The 20,288-nt window shown below is 38.9% G+C and overlaps 1 protein-coding gene across 10 annotated transcripts in view; it reads left to right on the top strand.

The window, feature by feature from the left end:
- The window catches only part of TBL1X (transducin beta like 1 X-linked), a 204,084-nt gene that overhangs the window by 144,670 nt on the left and 39,126 nt on the right, over nt 1-20,288 (top strand). For all 10 annotated transcript variants that reach the window (XM_030477273.1, XM_030477272.2, XM_030477281.1 and 7 more), the window contains 2 exons: nt 2,565-2,672; nt 19,939-20,084. In XM_030477273.1, coding sequence (XP_030333133.1) covers nt 2,615-2,672; nt 19,939-20,084 — 204 coding nt within the window. In that variant the 5' untranslated portion in view covers nt 2,565-2,614. The remainder of the gene's footprint in view (nt 1-2,564; nt 2,673-19,938; nt 20,085-20,288) is intronic.

Below are 20,288 nucleotides of genomic sequence, written 5' to 3'. Positions count from 1 at the left end.
GTTAATGAAATTGAGTATGGTCTTTCATAGCTCGGCCAAATTTCTAATGAATAGATTTCTCTGGGTCAATGCCAAGATCTGTGTATTGCTTTGGACGCGTAGAAGCTTTTCAGTTGTGTATCTTAATGCTGCCCTGGCATCTGTGGAGAGAAGAAACCTTAAATGTATGAGTGGTTATTTGTGGCTTGGTAACGATGTGTATAAAGATATGATCAGAAACATACGTCAAAGTAATTTCTGTTGACTGACTTCAGGGAAAATGCATTGTAGATCCAACTACTCGATGTGCTTAGGATTCTGATGCAAAGGTGGCTGCTCTGGAGGTTTTTCTGAGGCCGTCAGACTATTTATTTTGCAGTCAGGCTGATTTTGTCTGGTTTTAATTCATGTAAGAAAAGTCATCATTAGAAAAACAAACAAAAACCAACACTCTTCCTTTCCCTTCCCTTTCCCAAAGCAACCGTCTGTATGTGGGAAATACCATGTTAATGTCTTAAATTAGCAGGATGCATCCAGAAACAGCATTTGTTAGTTTCTTAATTTTTTTCTTTTAATAAAGTTCAGTTTACCACAAAGTACGTCATTGCTGAAACTGAATTTTTGTAAGAGGTTTCATCTTTACCAACTTTCCTACCGCCAAGTTCTGAAACTGCTATTTTAAAAATGTTTTTAGAAGTGTTATGTCGGGCGTTTTTTAAACCCACAGCTATCAAAGTTTCTTGATTTATTGTTATCATGGCCACAGCAGCAATACAGATGTATTTTAAGTACTCAGACAGGAATGAAAATGGCCTTAACTGTTGCTGTGAATGTCTGTCTTGTTATTTATTGTATGGTGATGATTATGCAAAAAGGAGCACAGGGATTTATTAATTATTCAGAAGCAAGCCTGTTTATCCGGACGAAGAATGTATAAAGTTCTACTTAAAGTAGTGCTTTCACTGCCTGCAGTCGCTAACCTTGGTAACTAAAGCCTACACAGCTACCAGTGCTTCCAGTCTCTTGATCCAGGGCAGACAAATTTGAGCCCATTTTACAGACAAGGGGTTGAGGGGAAAAGAGACCGAATGGCTTCCCAGGGCAATATGTGGCATGTGTGACAGGAGTGGGTGCTGGATACAGCTGATGTTGTCCTCGGCCAGAATCTTGGCAGAAAATGATCATCGTTTCCAAAGTAGATGAAATTTTGCTCACCGAGACTGCACGATTTTCAGTGTTTTGTTTCTCCCTGTTCTCTGTGAAGTACAAACTGTAACAATAAAGACTAGAATACTTGAGGAAGATGTCTCCCAAATTAGCAAGCGATGGTTTCTTATGGAAAACCAGCATCCGTGCCATTGATGAAATATAGCAGCCCAGGAGAATAAAAGGCTTACCGGGGTTCGAAAGACCTCCATTTACATAAATATGCAGAGACATCTGTTACAGTCATGAGTGACCTGCTGGTTTAAATCATCAGCAGGGGAAACTTGTAGTCGATCAGCATTGCCTGCAGTAGCAGGTGCTACTTTAGGCAACAGGAATTACTGAAGAGGTTTTCGATGAACAAAGACCTTTCCGCTTGCCAAGAGGAGACGTACGAGAAATTGAAACAAACGGCACACGCCTACGGTCTTTCATTTGTCATATGCAAGGGGAGCACAGTGTGTGCTTCTGCGTCCAGATCTTTACATGATTAGTTACAGCTATGGTGCGGCTGACAAAGTTGCAAAGTTTATGTCTGAGAAGTACTTACGGCTTTTAAAACCAAACTACTTAAGTCAGATTCCCAAACAGAAATGAATCATCAAGATTTAATGGAAAATGTTCAAAACAAATTTATCATCTAAAACCAATGTTTTTATTATCAGAGTATAGTCCCAAAATAGTAATGTAAAACTGTCATCCTAAAGGTTACGAATACTGAAGTGAATAATTGAAGTTTAATTCTTGCTCACCATTAATCAGCAGAGACACTGTAACTTTATATAATGCCAGGATATTTGTATTCCTGGTTGGCACAAGGTATAAGGTATTCTTTCTCTTTTTTTCTCTTCCCCCTCCCACCTCATAAAATAATCTCATCTTAAATTTAGATTTATTTCTATTTTAGGGGAACTTTTAAGTTCACTGCATAGTAGGATTTTGTAAGGAAATAATCCATCTGTTCAGTGGATGAACTCCGGACAGAAAATTAGATTACAGATTTGGGGCTGCAAAAAAGTTATGATTCGGTGTGTTATATGTGATTGTAATTGCCAGCAGTTCTGAAAAGAAAATGCTCACACAGTAAAAAGGAGTGTCCTAAGAACATGTAGTAAAGCCGCAGAGGTGAAAGAGTTAACATTTGCAAAGGCTTCCAAGATTGAAAATGCTCCCTCTGACTCTTGCATATATGTTAAATACTGCTCCTTAATTATTATAAACGGTACAGCTTGAGTACTTGATTCACAATATTTAATGGTGCCTCACATTGGGATATACCAGCTCTAATAACTATGAGATCTTTAAATAACTTATAAATAACAAATTTCGTAGTAAATCAAGATAAAACAAACCCTGTTCTTTTCTTTCCCTTTGAACAGAGCGTGGATCACACTTCTCATAAACCTCATCATATTGAGGTTGGGCTAAGATGAGCATAACCAGTGACGAAGTGAATTTCTTGGTGTATCGCTATCTCCAGGAATCGGGTAAATTTCTTGTCTCTCCTCACAACTTCAGGTCACAGATGAAATGGGAAGATTGGCTTTTTGCATGGTGTTGCCTTAGGAATGTTCCGTTGAGTGTTTCAGACTGATAGACTAAATATTTCTTGCACAAACTTGTGTTTCTTTGAAATCATGGTCTTGAACATAATAAAGGTGCAGTCATACACAGGTACAAAGTAAACATTGCAGTTAGGCAAAACAAGAAGATAAATAACATTATGTTAACAAATGTTTTTGTAGAATTGCATGATCTCAGCCAAAGTAATTTTTGGCAGCACAGGCACAAAGCACATGGATTTTGTGTCTTTTTTCCTAAGCTGCTTGAAACAGTTCTCTCAGATACTTATTAAGTAAAGAGGAATTGTCTAAATTTGTTTTATATTGGCTGTAAATGGAATTTGGGTGCAAGCATCTGATGTTTTAGAATTTCATTACGGTAATTATGTATGTAAACTGAGCTGCAGTATCAGTGTGGCTCTGTCTTAGTATCACTTCCAGGTCTAGCTGTTTTCATATCAGAAAATAATGTTTTTACAGGGCTTTTCCTTTTAGAAGAAAAGCTTCATCTTTCCTTCAAAAAAGAAAAAGGGAAATTGAAATGTAAATTTAGGGTCTCTTTCGTTTTCATAGTCTTGATTCCATTCTTTGACTGCAAGAAGCAGAAGTTCTCTTCACTAATGGAAAATGTTCTGTTAGTGCAGAGATGATAGGGGAAGTGGGATACATTGACAAAGGATTTGTAGCCAAGATTCCAGTTTACTTGGTATTGGCTCTATATTCTGGGTTGGTAAAAGTAGAATTGACTAAAAATATTTGGTGTTTCATATGGTGAAACAAACAAACAAACAAAATCTGTGAAAAATACATGTCTTCCTGCCGGAAGACTTGAAACCAGTTTTAGTATAAGCCCTCCAGACTTAGGAGATGTCGTGGACAGGACACCAAAATCCCAGCAGGTAGAAGATACTGGGTTAACCTGCTTCTGTTGGTCATTATAATTAGCATTCATTAGATACATTATTTGGATTTGTTTCTTCTACTTCCAAGACTGTTTCAATCCGAGGAACCCAAATCCCTATTTAAGGACTCTCCAATGAAATTGAGAAGATTTATAATACTTTTTCAGGATTGAAACAGTTCTTTGAGGGTGCAGTTATGGCCTGTGGAAGTAGCTGTTTTCTCACATTGTATTCTTCTCTCTAATAATGGAGCTTATGAGAAAATATTCTAGTTGTGGCATGCGATTAGATGAAAGAAAGGCAGGAACTAAAGAAACTATAATTTCATCCGAAGTTTATTTTTAAAAATAAGCTACTGGGTACCACACTGAAAGGGGCTTTTGAACATTAAAGCGGTGCACTGATGAACATAATAGAAGGCTAAAGAATCCTAAAATTGTTTTGTTATATTTGTAGTGTAGGAGATTCTACACAACAGATAATTAATACAGTCACTTTTCCTGATGTGAAAAAAGAAAGTCAGCCTCTTTTATTTCTCTTGATACATCAGTAGATGGGTTAGAGTTGTATAGTGATTCAGAAGGAGGCTTTAAAAAGTCAGTCAAGAATGGTGGTATTGGCCAAATATCAGGAAAAATTCTTCTAGGTAACCTGTCTCTCAAAAGCAAGCAATCACTTTTACGATTTTAGGGAGAAATTCACATACAAATTTTCATATTAAATGTAAGTTGTACTGCTCTTATCTTCTTCTGTAGAGGGACAAATGTTTTTCTTATGTAATCCACACATACTAAAAGCATTTACAAAAGTATTATATTTCCACTGTTCTTTTGTATTTTACCCATGTAAGAGAGCAGAAGTTGAGGTTAAATATTTGAAGAAATATTCAAATACGCTTCAAACAGAGCATACTGAAATCTAGATGCTAGGTATTGATTTAGTAGATATACCTGACAGTTTGCTAGTAATTCCATTCAGCAAGTAAGAGCTATAACCAATGATGAATCCACTAATCTGTTTTAAAAGCTTCTTAAATTTAGTTTGACTCTTCTTTCATACTGTCATTGTTTTTTCCAAATAAATTTTTATATCTGTATTTTCAGATAAAATAGGGTAATAGACAGAAATTGTTATACAGCATCTTGCTTTTCCACCTGCTAGTATAAATGCCATAAGATGCGACAGCAGATAAAAGACGTTTAATTAATAGCTTCAGAAATAATGCATGCCAATTTTAGAGGGCTAGTGTTTAAAGACAGTTTAAATTCAAACCCCTACAGTTTTAAGGAGTTTGCCAAAACCAAGGTTAATACATTGATTATTTACTAACATTAGCTGAACCCAAAGCTTCTAAGAATTGTATCAAGTACAGCCATAAAGGTTGCTGAGAGGACCATACAAAGGTTCTTTTTTTTTTTCAGGTATCTGTCCTTTAATCTTATCCTATAAAGCTTCAAGGCTTTCCCATAAGATGTAGGCAAGTAGTGGGAGGAAGAGAGAAACAACAAAAGGAAATACATATGATGAAAAAAACTATATAAAAAGCAAACTGTCCCTATAATATTTCAGGTATTTTGTGGCTGCAAAGCATAAAAGCACTTGAGATTATTTGAAACATTATAGGAAAGATACTGATGGGTGCTTTACACTTCATTATGAAAATGCTGGTAGGTCATTCTAGTAGGAGTTCAGCTTTTCTAAAATTGAAGTTAGACGTGAAATTCAATAATTATGTTTCCTCCTTGATTCTCTGTCAGTCTAGAAAGCCTTCACAGGAGAGTATTAATAGAGTTGAACTGTCTAAACCATTATTGTTGCTTTTTAACAAATCTTGGCATACTAAGGGGAGTTCCAGTGAACTGGAAAAAGCAAATGTTGTGGCAGAATTTTTGAAGGTTAAACAAGACGATCCAGGTAACTGTAGGTCAAGGAAAATCACCGGAAGGTTGAAACTAGATACCTCCAACAAAAAAATGAAGAGATGACATCATGCCTAATGCCAGCCAGCCAGTTTTTATGGATAATAGATCATGTCAAACAAACTTGATACTGCTTTTTCCAAGATCACAAATGAAGTTGAAGAGATAGCTGTGCTGACAATAATACACTTAAACTACTTTATGACATTTACTTAGTCTTGTTGACACTGTGGTTAAAAACAAAATTAAATGACACTATGTAAAATCAGTGTAATCCAGGGTTACCAAATGGATTTAAAAAGCGCTAACAAGCATCTTGAAAAGCGATTAGAGTTGGAGAATATTCATCTCAAAGGTTGTTTCTAGTGGGAGCTCAGAGGAATCTGTTCTTGACATAATACTGTTCAACAGCTTTATCAATACTGTTTAAGATTGTTACCTGGAAGGAAATATAAAATGATTCTCGAGTACATTTGCAGATGGAATGAAATGGTAAGTTGTGGCACTTGAGTTATGCTGGCTGATCATGTGGTTTAACAGAAAAAAGTACAGGCAGGGAGACTGCTTTGAGTTGCCTGCTGCTGGAAAAGCAGGCTGGATAAGATGCCTGGTCCGGGGGCAATGCAGTCAAATCCCTCCAGTACAAGACAGGACTTGGGCAAGTTAAGGCTCTAACTGCTTAACTGTGTTAAAATAAGTAGCTAAATAGTTACCTCTTCACATAGGTGACTGTCTCAGGGCTTATCTTTTCCCAGAAAAACAAAGCAGTCAGGCATAATTTCCATTTAGGCTTCATGGATTGATGGCATAGGAATTCCACCACTAAGGTGGCTAGGTGTTGTCACTTCCACTGTAGGACCATGAATGCCCCCCCTTCTTGGGGTATAAAGAAATCAAGTCTTTAATTTCTGTTTAAGATTGTTACTTCCTATCCAAAAGTCAACTCCTGCAATGTTCGGTTTCTGCCTTTCTGAATATGAGCTTTTTGGCACACAATTTAAAGTGGCCCAATCACTAAAAGTGCCGGGTGCTTCCAGCCATCATTCATCTCAGGAGTCAACTCCTAAGTGTCAAGTTATGTTTATTTGGAGGTGTCTTGATTCAAAGACTGCTTTTAAGTGAAAATGTTGGCCTCAGTGGAGATAAGAGCACACAAAATATTCCTGTCGTGGACATAGTTTTACCAACAAAGCAGGTGCAGTGACAAAAGTAAAACAAGCCATACCAAAGAAGCCACAGTTCTGGCATCCAAATTATGTTGATTCAGCTTTGCACCTCTTTGAACTCCTGAGAAGCACTCTTTTGCTAACACCATCTTCACTGCTGACATAGTCCTTCAGTTAGTTTTCTTCAGAGCGAAGAGCTGTGTTTCTAAAAAAACCATACAGAACTCAGCATATAGAGTTTTCCCATTCTGCTTTGTCTGCTGAAAAGAGAAACAGATAATTATTTGTCTTTTGGAATGAAGGTCAGAGCAGTACAATGCAATGGGAGTAATAAGGATTCCAAGGAAAATCGAAAAGAGGTGAGGGGGGTGTGGCAAAACCAAGGGAAATCAAGTGTCTCACATACATTTTAATCTAAAATGTACTGCCATCTGTTGTGACAAATCCTGTCATAAGTCCAAACAGCGCAAAAAATTACCTTCCATGCTCAGGCCAACATGTCAATTAGGTTATTAATGCTTTTTCAAATCTGGTATTTTTGATGCATCGATCGATTTAATTGTGTTCCTTTTCTAGCCATGCATGTTGCAGGATAGAATCCTTATCTGAAAATCAGCTCCCAGCTGTCTGTGGCTTATGCCGCTCTGTAGTAGGGCTTTTATTGTAGTGGATGTCTGGCAGTGGCTTGTTAGAGTTAAGGTTGTGTAACAGTTTCCATTTTCTGCTCTTACTTTTACTGTTCAGTTTGAATTTTTCCATGTTTTATGACATACACTTGATAAACTGTTCCTCAGTGTACAATCTGTACCATGTCCAAGACAATAAAAACACTAGCTAGATGCTTTTGCTAAAAAGATGTCAATAATGACATTTTTAGCTGCTGACTTGGGACAATTTACCATTATACTTTAGAATTGTATATTGTTTTCTTCCCAACCATAAAAATTAAGGCAGCTGATAACATCATTTTCCTCCTGTAGATTCAGGATGATGGCAGCGTGTTAGTCTGTTGGTTCATGGTTGACAGATTTTCCTTATTTTCCTAAAAGACGGGATTTTCTCTCAGTTTTTAAGCCATAGGCTCAAGGGCACCTACAGCATGAAGCGTTTCTGTGAACCCAGCACTAAATCCTCTGTAGAGTTAGGCATGTGCAAACATAGGCCTTTCCTGTTAACCACATCCAGGGCATCTTATTCTCATTCTGCCTTTGGAAATTACAAGAAGATCCAAAACACGGATATTCTGAAGCTTCTGTATTTCATCATTGTGATGTTGTCCAACTAGATACTAGTAGTAGGAACAGTACTAATTTACAATTTTTCCAGTGCCATTTACAATTTTTTTGAAAAGGAAGTAATAAAATTTAAAGGAAAATATCTTCTTTATGACTCATTTTCTTTTTTAACAAAGGAATTTTATACAAAATGTAAATATCGCCAAGTTCTCAGGCAGTAGGGAATGATCGAAGATCAGTATTCTGTTCCTTTGAATTCGTGCCTTATGCAACAGTCTTTACTTATATAAGCCTATGTAATTTTTCTATGAAGTCTATACTTTTTCTACATGTGAGGTATGTTTAGAGTATTTTGAACAAATGTATATGGCACAGAGTTCCTGAGTCACAGATGACAGAAGTGCATGTTGAAAATAATTTAGATTAAGCATAGCATAAAATATTGGCATATATAGGTCAGCTAAATTTGCTTCAAGGCTAACTACTTCCTTTGTGTAGGAAGGCTGCTGCTGGGTGGAAAGGGAATGTACGCTGCATGGGTTTTGCTTAAATTATTAAAATCTGTACCTTGACGAATGATTCATTAGAAGAATGAATCATCAATAAAGGCACTTGTCCAGCGTGACTGTAAAAACAATAGTGTGCACTGATGGTAGAGTCAGTGGATAACAATTTTTCTTTTGCTTTCTATAGGTTTTCTTCCAATTTGGCTCATTAGGATCATAGCAGAGTTCAAGCTGGGTAGTATCTCAGGAGAGGACAGAATCAGAGAATAGTTCAGGTTGGCAGGGGCTTTTGGAGATCACGTAGTGCAGCCCTGGGGCTTACAGCAGGGCCAGCTGCAAGAGGTTGCTCAGGGCTGTTTCCAATCAGATTCTGAATATCTCCCTAGGATGGAGAGTCCACAACTTCCCTGGGCAGCCTGTTCCAGTACTCGATCACCCTCACAGTAAAAAAGTATTTCATTGGAATTTCATATGTGTTTCAATTTGTGCCTGTTGCCTCTTGTCCTGTCACTGGGCACCACTAAGAAGAGCCTAGCTCTACTTTTTGCACTCCCCTCAGGTATTTATGCACATGGATGAGGTCCACTGTGAGCCTTTGCTTCTCCAGGCTGAGCAGTCCCAACCCAGGCTCTTCTTGTATGTCAGATGCTCCAATCTATTGGCCATCTTAGTGATCTTTTCGCTGGGCTCCCTCCAGTACGTCACTGTCTCTCCCACACTGAGGAGCCCAGAACTGGATACAGTGCTCCAGGCTTTTGGAGCACTGTATTGGAGCACTGTATTGGAGCACTACTCACCAAGGTTGAGTAGAGGGCAAGGATTCCCTTCATTGACCTGCTGCAACACTTTGTAGTACAGCTCAAGATGTTGTTGGCTTTCTTTGCTGCAAAGGCACATTGCTGGCTCACATTCAACTAATCTCCTGCTCAGCGCTGGAGAGCCTCGAAGATCTTTTGAAGAACCTATACCTAAAGGTGCTGTTAAGCAAGATAGTCACTGGAATGCTGTTGAAGCTCTATACATAGCTATGCTCAAATGGTAAGAATGGAGACCTTTTGTTTGCTGAAAGGAAAAAATATGTCCTTGAAATGACATCCTGCCAGCCAAACATAAAACACACATTTTAGTGTTGTTTCAGTAACAATCTATGGCTGCCTTATTTGTGTCTACATAAGTCTTATCATCGGCTCATGGGCCTCCTGTATTCTACCTGCAGTATAGAGTAACTGTAGTTCACAGACCAGACTCAGCTGCACTGATGTAAAGACACTTGTGTATTTGCTTAGCTTCGTTTTGCACAGGTACTTTGGTGCTAGTGTAACTGCGTGTTGAACAGGTATTCCTTAGTAAATAAAATAATACCTTTTTTAAGGAAATATGTAGAAACTGAGTGTTTAAACCTGTCTTTAAAGTGCCTTAATTTTCCTGTTTGAAAGCAAAATTAATACTATGTACAGTACCTACCTCAACAGCAGATATTAAAAGGTTATAGTGCTAATATGTATTGAAATCCTCTGAGGAAAGACTATTACAGGTGTGCTGGCACAATATTTAACATTCTTTTTTTCTTATTTCAAAGTACTGTTTATGAATTTATAGGTGAATATAAATCTCTAAATGCACTACAAATGAGGTTGCTAACTTGATTATTCAGGAACTGTTGTTAACTGGTGTTAAGAGAGAAGGCAGGGATTCTTGCACCTTTCCAGCTGTATGATGGTGAGGCTTTGGATCAATACAGACTCCATTTTTAATACTCATGGTTTAGCACAGACCTGATTTGTGAGCATGCAGCCCTATTTGTGTTATCTTCTTTAGGGCCAGCCTACTCAATTAAAATAAAATGACTTAAGCTTATGATCCAGTTCTCCGATATACTGGAAGTTCTATATATAACCAACATTTGTGACCTTTCATTATTTGATATAGATAAAGCCATGATGTTGTTCTAGGAGCGAAATGTGTTAAAGTGATTCTTGGATAAAAACGCTTGAGAAATTTGACAAAACATTTTGTTTTAAATCAAAGTGTCTCCTAAAAGTCACCACAGAATGAACATTCCTACCTAACAAGAAACCATCTGTAGCTATATATATTGCATATAGTGTAACCTAATATATATAACCCCCAGCATAATACGTATGTAGTAAAAATAGCGTACTATCAAAAGGGTATATAGGGATTTTAATAAACTGCCTTTTTTTTTTTTAATCTCTCCCAATTTTCTGTATTTCTTGGAAATGAGGGATGAAGTGACTGTATGATTCCAGAAACAGTGAGACTGACTCTGAATTTGAAATTATACTTCATAGTTGGAGGATGAATGACTGCTGAAAAGACAAATCTGTTTCTCAAAGAATGTATTATTATGCATAGTTTCTGTCTCTGCTACTAATCATTTATTCTCCTGACAATTACTACGTATATTTTAAGAAAATGAGGGTCAGCATTAGATGACAACAAGCTTTATTAGGCTGCAGTTCCAAAAATGGGGGGGTGGGGGAAGGGAATTTATCAAAGCTACAGATCTTGGGAAGGAGGAAGCTGATCAGTTAAAGGTAAATACTTTCCACAGCTTCCTTTAAAGATAAGCAAATTGGTTTCTAAGCTGACAGCACCTGTGTGAGTCGAAACCACATTGTGCACTTTTTTCGTAGAGCAGTGAATATGTGCTACCAGTATTCGATGGTTGGCTTCTCCAAATACAAATTCCACAGAGGAGAGGAAAACATATTTTTGCAGCTAAAGAAGTTATTTGGATTTGTCATATTTTGTTCTGGCTATGTTTTCAAAAGCTGTATGAGTGCCATTTTTATGTGTGTTTATATGGACAGACATAGAGTTTTGTGACTAGATACCTACTTTGTATACATATGTATAAATGATTGTTTCAGATATGTCGTTGTGTAGCTCAGTATTTCCTTTTGAAAACTTCTTTCTCTGTGTCTTTTACCCCTGTTGCATAACAGCAGCAATATAAATGCTGTGTAAGAAAAGCAGTGCTTGGTGCAGCATTTTATAAGTTCCTGTGAAGGAAAAAAATACACTGCATACCTTGTTCTTTTGCCATTTGCAAAACCCTGCTTACTTCGTATTTCGTTCTAGGTCTCTTTCCACAGTTTTCTAAACTTGGCTATTTTAATTTTTCTTTGGCCTGAAAGTTACCCTACAGTGTTGGATCTCAGACACTGAGCAAACACAGTGATAATTTTAAGTTACGCAAACATAAACAATTACACCTTCGCAAATTTATTCCATAGCACAGATTTTGGTTCTGACCACTTCATGTCCTGGTTTTTAAAGCTTGCAGAAATGCAGTATTATAGAGGTGTTAAGAAAATAGGATGTTGGGTTGGAGGCAGATACCTATATGTGAAGATGGCCTTGCCAGTAAAACCAGCGAAATGGTAGACATTTGGCAATTTACTGGTTTTCCTCATGATTCTCCAGGCCCAGCAAAAGAAGCTGTATTTTGCAGCTTCACAAGTTTTGCTAATAACCTGCACACTGGGGACTTCCTGCCTGTACAGCTAAGGCAGTTACAAATCACCCCTCCTCACACCTAACAAGCATAGTAGCATTAGGACTCCGTTTGTAGCTGCCACCAGCAGAAACCATCCTGGTGCTGGAGTTCCCAAATGCCCGCTGAGTGTCAGCTGTGGTGTCCTACTTGCCACTGCTTATAGGTGTAGATTACAGCTGATAGATGAACATAGCTTATGGAAATAAATTGTGAAGATTGTATGACTGCAGAAGTCTCTGCTATAAATGCGATTGTTAAAGCAGTGCACGTCTCTCTGGATGTTTGCTTGCCCAGACAGGGCTAAAAGATAACAGCATCCCATTAATTTAGAAGGAAAAGATTATTTTTTTTTCTTGCCGTGGCCTTTGTAAGTTATTTTAAACCTTGCCCGTAGTTGCATTAAATTGCTAGGTCTGTGTTGACATTTATTCACAATTGTCAGTCTAATTTACACAGAGTGAGTGAAAAGGGGGATTCTTTCAGACCTTGTTTTCAAAAGATTTAAGTTCCTCTTTCCATTGCTCATGTTCTGTTTTCTCTCTGTATCGTATTTCTTTTTGTTAATTTGCAGCCCTCAGAAAGGCTTAAACAGTGAGTGACAAGTACTGCTCATCAAAAGATCATTTCCAACTTGTATTAATCTTTTCCAACATATTTTCCTGAATTAAAGAAAAAAAAAACAACAAAACAAACAAAAACCTGCCAGAAACATTCTTTGGCTCATAATAAAATAATTTTGGGTAGCAGACATGTACTCTGAATTCTTGGCAGAAGGTAAACAGGTCAGATATCCAAGAAAAAAGGGTCTAACATTTAATATTAGTGAATAATCGCTTCTACAAAACTTGGGGTAACCAGGCACACTGGGTTTTTTTGCAACTGACACAACCTAACGCAGGGACTGTGAAAGAACTTGTAATACAGGACACATTTCTCAGGGTTCTGGAAATAATTTTAATCGTTCAGCAATCCTAATCTTGAAAAAAATGTACAAGCCCTATTGTTCCGCTGATTTTTCTAAAAATATATTTCAACTGCAGTTATCTATTTTAAATTGCTAATGCGTGTCCTTGTTAAGCCCTTTATGTAATTGCGAAGGTAAGTCTTCAAAAATAAGCAGACACTGCCAAAACCAGAGAGGCACTCTAGGATGTATTACCGAGAAAGAAAAAGCTCAGCTAGCAGAAGAATCTCGGTCTGCTGTGAATAATAAGCAAGATGTGGTGCAGGATTTTTGCCCACCATTTTTTTTTTAACTGTTTGTAGAATCTTATGAGTGGTTTGAGGCACCGGACACTTATTGACTGCAACCAAATGTATTTCAGAGAAACTGCTGTCCTTTTTGTGTAGCCTCTGCATTTGTACACTAGGGTTTTATGACCATGTTTTTGTGGATGCATAATCACATCTAGAGAGAAATCCAAGGAGAAGCAGGATAGGGATCCATGTTACATTCTCAGTTCTCATTCAGTGCATCATATAGAAGGGGAAATGCTAGACTCTAAAATGGCAGCTGCAGTCAAGTACAGTGAAGAACATCATTATATTCTCTTGGGCAATGGCAAGAAATTATGTCATTTACCTCAGGAATTAGATTAGCATGCGTTAGGCCCAGGATTAAGAAAATACAGTTGCTGTAAGTTAAACTGTTAGCTTCTGGTTTTGCAGCCAGAAATTGCATTCAAATATGGCCTTAGTGATATGTGTCCCTCGCTTCTCTACATTGGTAAATCTAAACTTACAAAAGCCTTAATTTAGTGTTAACTATGCTGTTTGTACCTCATTAGTATTTGGAGGAAATGATTTTGCTAATGGTCATATTTCACTCTTTTTTAGTGGAAATTTTTTAAACTGCTTAATTCATTTCAGGCCACCATATTACACAACTCTTCCATTCTTGCCGTCCTGCTTAGATGGTACTCCCAAGACCCAGGCATCAAACTTGGGAACATGTTTTTCCACTGTTTGCATCTGGTTTCTTTGGTAGACAGTTGTGCTGGCAGCTTTGGAGTTACTCGGGCTTGGTAACGTGGTAAAGCAGCTGATGGGACCGTGTGGGGACATCTTTTCCTTCTGCATGTGATTTTCTTTTGACTCTGGTGCTGTGGAATGCTTCTACTTGATGTGTCTCCCAGTATTTTTGTCCATATACCCATTTATGGTCATAAAGATGACTCCCCTTTACCCCCTCACAACCATCTTCTTTTCCCTGCAGCCCGTACAGCTGTAGTGAGCTCTTACGTGCCTTCTACTCATGCATGAGTTTTACACCGGTCAAAGTCTCAGCACTAGTGCCAGCTACAAGACTACCTTAAGAAAACAGGCCCTCAGAAAACTTGAGGTTGCCACTAGATCCCATTATAGCAGATCCAGGTTGGTTCTACGGAGCCAGAACTTTTTTAATCATTTCTAAAACCTTGCTCATGTTTGTATCTTGTACCTGCCAAATACTTTCAAAGAGAACAGCGTGTTACTTCAGAGATAAGGATTGGAAGACCTGGTAGTGGGAATTTCCAAAAAGAAACACAACACAGTGTGAGAGATATCAATGAAATAACAAGTGTTGATTATTTCCACCAGGAGATGGTTAACTTTTTACAGAAAAGGGATGGGTTGTCAGATAGTTTATGCCTCCTCCTTCTTCTAATGTAATGATTTCCAGAAATTGAACCTAAGATCCCTGGATTTCAAAACCTCATTCTGGACTGCTTGAGTTAAAGAAATAGAAAAATTTATCCAAAGAAGTGACACAGACCTCCACATGAAATCTCACTGTTTTCCAGGACAGAGAGCCACACTGGGCATTAGTTATGCAAAGATTTGTAGGTATGGGTCGTTACTTGCACTCAGTGTTGGGATAGAGGCTGTTCATCATAAAGATGTGCCAGAAATGTGTGTGAAAAGCAATATGAGGTTCATAATTCTTTATTCTCTATTTCATTCTATGGTAGCAAATGTTTCAGTTAAGACTCTTGTAGTATGCATAATTAAACTGAGTAATTTGCAAATAACTTAGACACATCTGTTTTTTTAAAACAATTATTTGAACAGCATGCTAGTTAGATTTACCAGACAAAGCTAAGTCCAACTAGTTCACAAACAGAAAACGTTCACAGTATTCAACAGATCACTTAACTGTTGCTGATCAGGGCATCCCCGAGGTAACTCCGAGTAACCGGCAAGGGCTGAAACACCTCAGAAGTCGTTGCTTTCACAGACCTCTCTGTGTCATTCCCCTCACCTGTACAAACGCAGCAGTAGGTGCCGTAGCTGTTACAATTTAAGATTGCAATTTAAACAAGACTGCTTTTTACAGTGCTAAAGGGATCAGAAAATGAAAGGAGCACTTAGTGAATGTCAGTTAGCTGGATCTGTGATTGCCAGGTGAACTAGCGCAGGGAATACTCAGCAGCACCCCAGTTATGTGCCTAAAAGGAAGAATCCTTCACTCCCAGAAGAGGTGAGACACATCTCTGGAGAAGATACAAGGTATTCCCCAAGCTGCCTGGCTGCCAAGTGCCTTTTCCTCTGCCTATATTCGACAGGCATTTCTGCTCAGAGCCAAGCATATTACAAACAATTAAAACCACATAGCCTGCAGATCAAACAAGCACACAAAGAGCAGCATTATGTTCATTAAATAAAACCTAGTCGTTTTATGATCAATGACAAATCTTGTTTTAAGGAGAGGCCATTTTTAACTGAAAAAGGAGCAGCCAAAGGGAAAAAAATCTCAATCATCTGCATTTTGCAGTTACAGCAAAGTCTATCAGTGAAATTTTGCAAAACACAGCCCTATGCATGCATTTTTTGGCACAGCCTAGGGCAAGAATTCCCAAGTGGCTGTGTATGTACCACTGAGAGTATATACAGACACCTCAGTGTGGGAGAAGATACAGCACAAAACCAGGACCTGTTACCACTGTCAGTGGTATATTATATACAGAAAAGTACCTCTCAGTGCAGAATTTCACTCAGTTTTCAAGTCAAAAACACTTGTATAACAATTTTGGGGTTTGGGGCAGTGTCATTTAAGTAATTTTTTTTTCTATGTTCATTATTTCCTATATGCATTTATGCTCTGTAAAATCGTTCAAGAACAACTATTCCACAGTCGATAAGTCACCTCCATTTAAAGTGATCAGACCAAGATCTGCATTGTTCATTTGGGTTTTATTTTTCATGTATGATAATGTATTTACAGATTATACATAGTTTAATGGTTTATGTTTCCCCATCTTTTTTGAAGTGGGAAAAACCTGGAAGCCATTCTCTCAAATCTGCTGAGAGATGTTATTTAGGGCATGTCATGGCATGTCATGGCACAAGTGGCTGCCTGGTTTACTGGTACAAAACCGGTTCAGTGTGGCCATGCCCTCTCCCCTTAGTCCCTTTGTGTTCATGTCTTTAACCTTAAAAGCTCCTAGTCTCATTGCATGTATCTCCCAAGGGTTTACTACATTAAGATTTCATTTATTGGTGCTATTTGAATAGAAATTACTGTTTTATAGTGATTATTATAGTCACCAAAATGGCAGAATTTATGAGAAATAATGCATATGGACACAGATTTGAAACTTCCATTCATTTCACTTCTCCTACAGCATTTTGAGTTCAGATCTATTGTAATTTCACGTCATTCCTACCCTATCCTTTCTTCAGATCCCCACATGCAGAGCACCTTCTGCCTCTGTTCTCGCTCCCCAACTGCCTTGACAGCCTGGAGAGAGTCACTGGGGGAAGGAGAATGCTCATGTCTTGGCTTCATGTTCCCCCATGTGGTTTCATGAACTTAGGAGGGCCACGTTAACATTTTTAACAAGCTAACATTTAAAAAACCTTGCCTTTGTTTAATAGAAATCACCTTTCTGTAAGACTCAACTACAGATCTGCAACATTGCTATATAATTCAGTATACTCACATGCAGGGCCCTGAAGAGAACTAATGACATCTGGTAACTATAAAAGCAAAGCTCAAGTGATTCTTCAGTGTTATCAGAAACCTGATGAGGGTACAGCTTCATTCAGGATTTTGTTAACTGTGTGTGTTACTTTTACAACCAGCATACTTTCATGAGCCTTATGTAAATGCTATGGCAGCACAAGAAATCAGGAGGTAATTAGCTGTCAGTTGGTGGGCTGGTGGGCTGGTTTCTGTTGTGTTTGTTTTTCTTTTAATTACGGTTGTATGGGAGGATTTTTCCCAGAGGGGTGAGGAACACAGTGTCCAGCAGCACCCACTTAAGTAGTTTTGCTCCATTGATTTTCAGTGTTTGGCTCTTACCAGATAAGATTTTAGAAAAGTTTGCCGTAACTGCTGGAGACGTGTGGGTGAGATATTGTTCTTCAGTGACGCTGTAGCCAGGAGATTTGTGTTTCCTCATCTAACAGGTGCTTTGGTAATAGTTTCTGAGCATCAAGAGAAACAGTGAAATAACAAGATTCATTGCAATAACACAACCAGGTTTTTTGCTGAGAAGTTCCTTCTGTCACGTGCAGTGAGGTGAGATGTGTTGATCTTTGGGCATGTGGCAACTACTGGGCAAAGAGGGTAGCCAACAGACAGATGCCACAGTCATCTGTCTGCTGGCAAAGATGGGGCTTGATATGTGCCAGCAGCCAACTAAAAGGTCTGCAAGATACTAAATGCAGTAATGGCAGGTACAAAGTCATAATCAAAATTAAGTCTATTGTAGATCCACAGTAATAATTTTCCACTTTTCTATTGATGTTTGTTGGTTGCCATTTTTATGCCATCCATCTCTCCATTAAATCGGAGGCATGTTTCAATTTCCTGAGCTGCCGAGTCACAAACTAGCTGCTGCTGGCTTTTTTAGCTGTCAGCTTCAGCTTTTGGACAACAGCTTAATTTTCCCTTTCTTCTCTATTCTTAAGAAGATTTGCTAATTTATCCGTCATGAATTTTAAAGTCCATTCCTTTTCAAGAAGGCATTGTTACTGTTGTTGTTCATTAATTTATAACCATAAATTAATGTTTTAATTAATAATTAATGTGTTTATATGACACATAGATATAAATTAAGTGGGATCTGATTTTCTCATTCTAGCTAATTGCATGCCATGTATTTATATATACATAGAGATTTCAGTATTCAGTGATCAAGCCCTAGATCCCTCAGACACAGGCTGTGTATGCTCAGTGCTTGATTTCTTCCTCATTGTGGTGCCCACTAACGTGCTTAGATGTCCTACAAAACTAATAACAAGGGAAAAATACCGCCTTGCAGATCTCACAGTCTATTTTGGATGCAGCAGGAGGTCCAGCAGCTCAAAAACTAGACCAGGACATAAAGAGCAATACAGGATAAGAATTGGACGAGGGATTAGATGAATGATACTGCAGTTTTTCAGGAGTTTTTTCCTGTGCTTCACTTTTATGCCTTGTAAACCTATGTACTTCTGCTCGCAGGTGGACCTGCCTGCCACTTCCTAAAAGTGTCCCCCAAAACTGGAGGAGTGTGAGGAAGGGAAGTTAGAGTCAGGAAGGGAGAGAATAGAGGCTGTTACCAGGAAGAGGAGAAAAACAGTGGCAAAATAAAATGTGTAGGGGGAGACAATCAGAGAGAAATACATACCTTGGTTTCAAACGTGGGAGGCATTCTGTTTCTCAGCTTGTTTTTGCTATCTATGTATGATGATAATTGATCTAGCTGCAAAAAGGATCTTGAAAACCATCTGAGTGAGAGAGAGAGAAAGCATTACTGTGGAGCGAGCCCAAAATCCCAGCCTCCAGCCCACACACAATTGGACATTGCAGTGATATGGGGGAAATCCCTTAACGGACAAAACTATAAATGAAACTCCTGTTGACAAGGGGAAGAGGCGCAGCTATATTTAACGGAAGTATTTTCATTTTAGAGCTGCTTTCTTTTTCTCTTTTTTTCTTTCTTGTCTAGTCGGTGGAGACTGCAAGGGCTCTTCCTGTTTGAGACAGTGCATGGGTGGTTTCCCCAAGGCTTTTAATGTTAGATTAATGCTCTGGAGACAGTGTGGTGATAAATGGGCTCCTACAGTTATATCTACATCCTGTTCCCCCTCCCCCCTCCCGCATCTGCCCCTACATACAGTCACTCTGCAGCACTCGCCTTCATACCCAGCAACAGTTTTGAGCAGCTTCTGACAGCATTTAAGGCACCTCTCTTCAAAATTGTCACCAACATTCTTTATTTTTCAGTGCTGTCACCTTCATTGCCCCTTATGTCTCAGACAATGACAAAAATGAAACGGGGAAGAGAAAGACTTCTGGTTAAAGGCTGGGCTGCCACACTGGCTTGTCATCTGCTGCTTGGCAGATCTCAATTAATTACTTTTGCTATTAGTGTTCACTTTCAGAAAATAGGTTTGCAGAAGTGGCCTTTCTGTTGTCTCACATTTTAATGGCAATGCTCTGCACGGCATGTTGTACTCAGCAGTAAATGAGCAGAGGGTTTGAAATCTCTTCCCTGCTGTAAGGGAATGGCTCCCCTGTGTCAGCTGCATCTATGCCTTGATTTTATACAACTTGCGTGCTGGTAAGGGTTTAAGTATTCAGCTTCGTCAAACACCAACACTGAAATACAGCAAGGGAAATGAGGATTTGAAGCACTGTTTTTTCGCTGGACTTGCCCTTGTGGTGATTCCTATTTTTTTCTGTGTTTGTTTTCAGGTAGCGCAGTTCTCTGGTTATTTTTCTCTGCCTGCATTTCCACTTCTATACGGCTTCCCCTACACGTGCAGCATGCAGGGGAGGGGGATGGGTGGTGGCAGGGTGGTCAGGATGGCTCTTGTTAACCTCCCTGGCTCCGTGCAGCCAGCCCGCGTCCTTCTGCTTACGCGGTAGCGTCTCTCAGATCTCAAAGCAGGATTATTTTTAGACTGTGGAGGTGTATCTGGCTGGTGCATTTAGATTTCGTGTCATGGCTTCCTTTTCCTGCTCTCAGGTTTCTCCCACTCGGCCTTCACCTTCGGTATTGAGAGCCACATCAGCCAGTCCAACATCAACGGAACACTAGTGCCACCTGCCGCACTCATCTCCATCCTCCAGAAGGGGCTCCAGTATGTGGAGGCTGAGATCAGCATCAACGAAGTAAGTACCCGCACCACCACCACTGACCGGCACCCTGGGGCTTGCAAAGCGATGTGGCCCAACAGCCCAGAGACACAAGCCACTGCTCCGTGATTTCTCTTCATCTGGTTCAATTTTGTTCCTCATAGTTTGCCCTAACAGACAGCTGAAAAGCTCTGAGATAGATCCGTATTTCACTTCTTAGACGTGGCATTGAGACCTTCT

This window comes from Strigops habroptila, chromosome 2, assembly GCF_004027225.2.
Source record: "Strigops habroptila isolate Jane chromosome 2, bStrHab1.2.pri, whole genome shotgun sequence".
NCBI lineage: Eukaryota > Metazoa > Chordata > Aves > Psittaciformes > Psittacidae > Strigops > Strigops habroptila.
The sequence above is the reverse complement of the archived record's forward strand: the minus strand, read 5'-3'. Positions and strand labels throughout refer to the sequence as shown.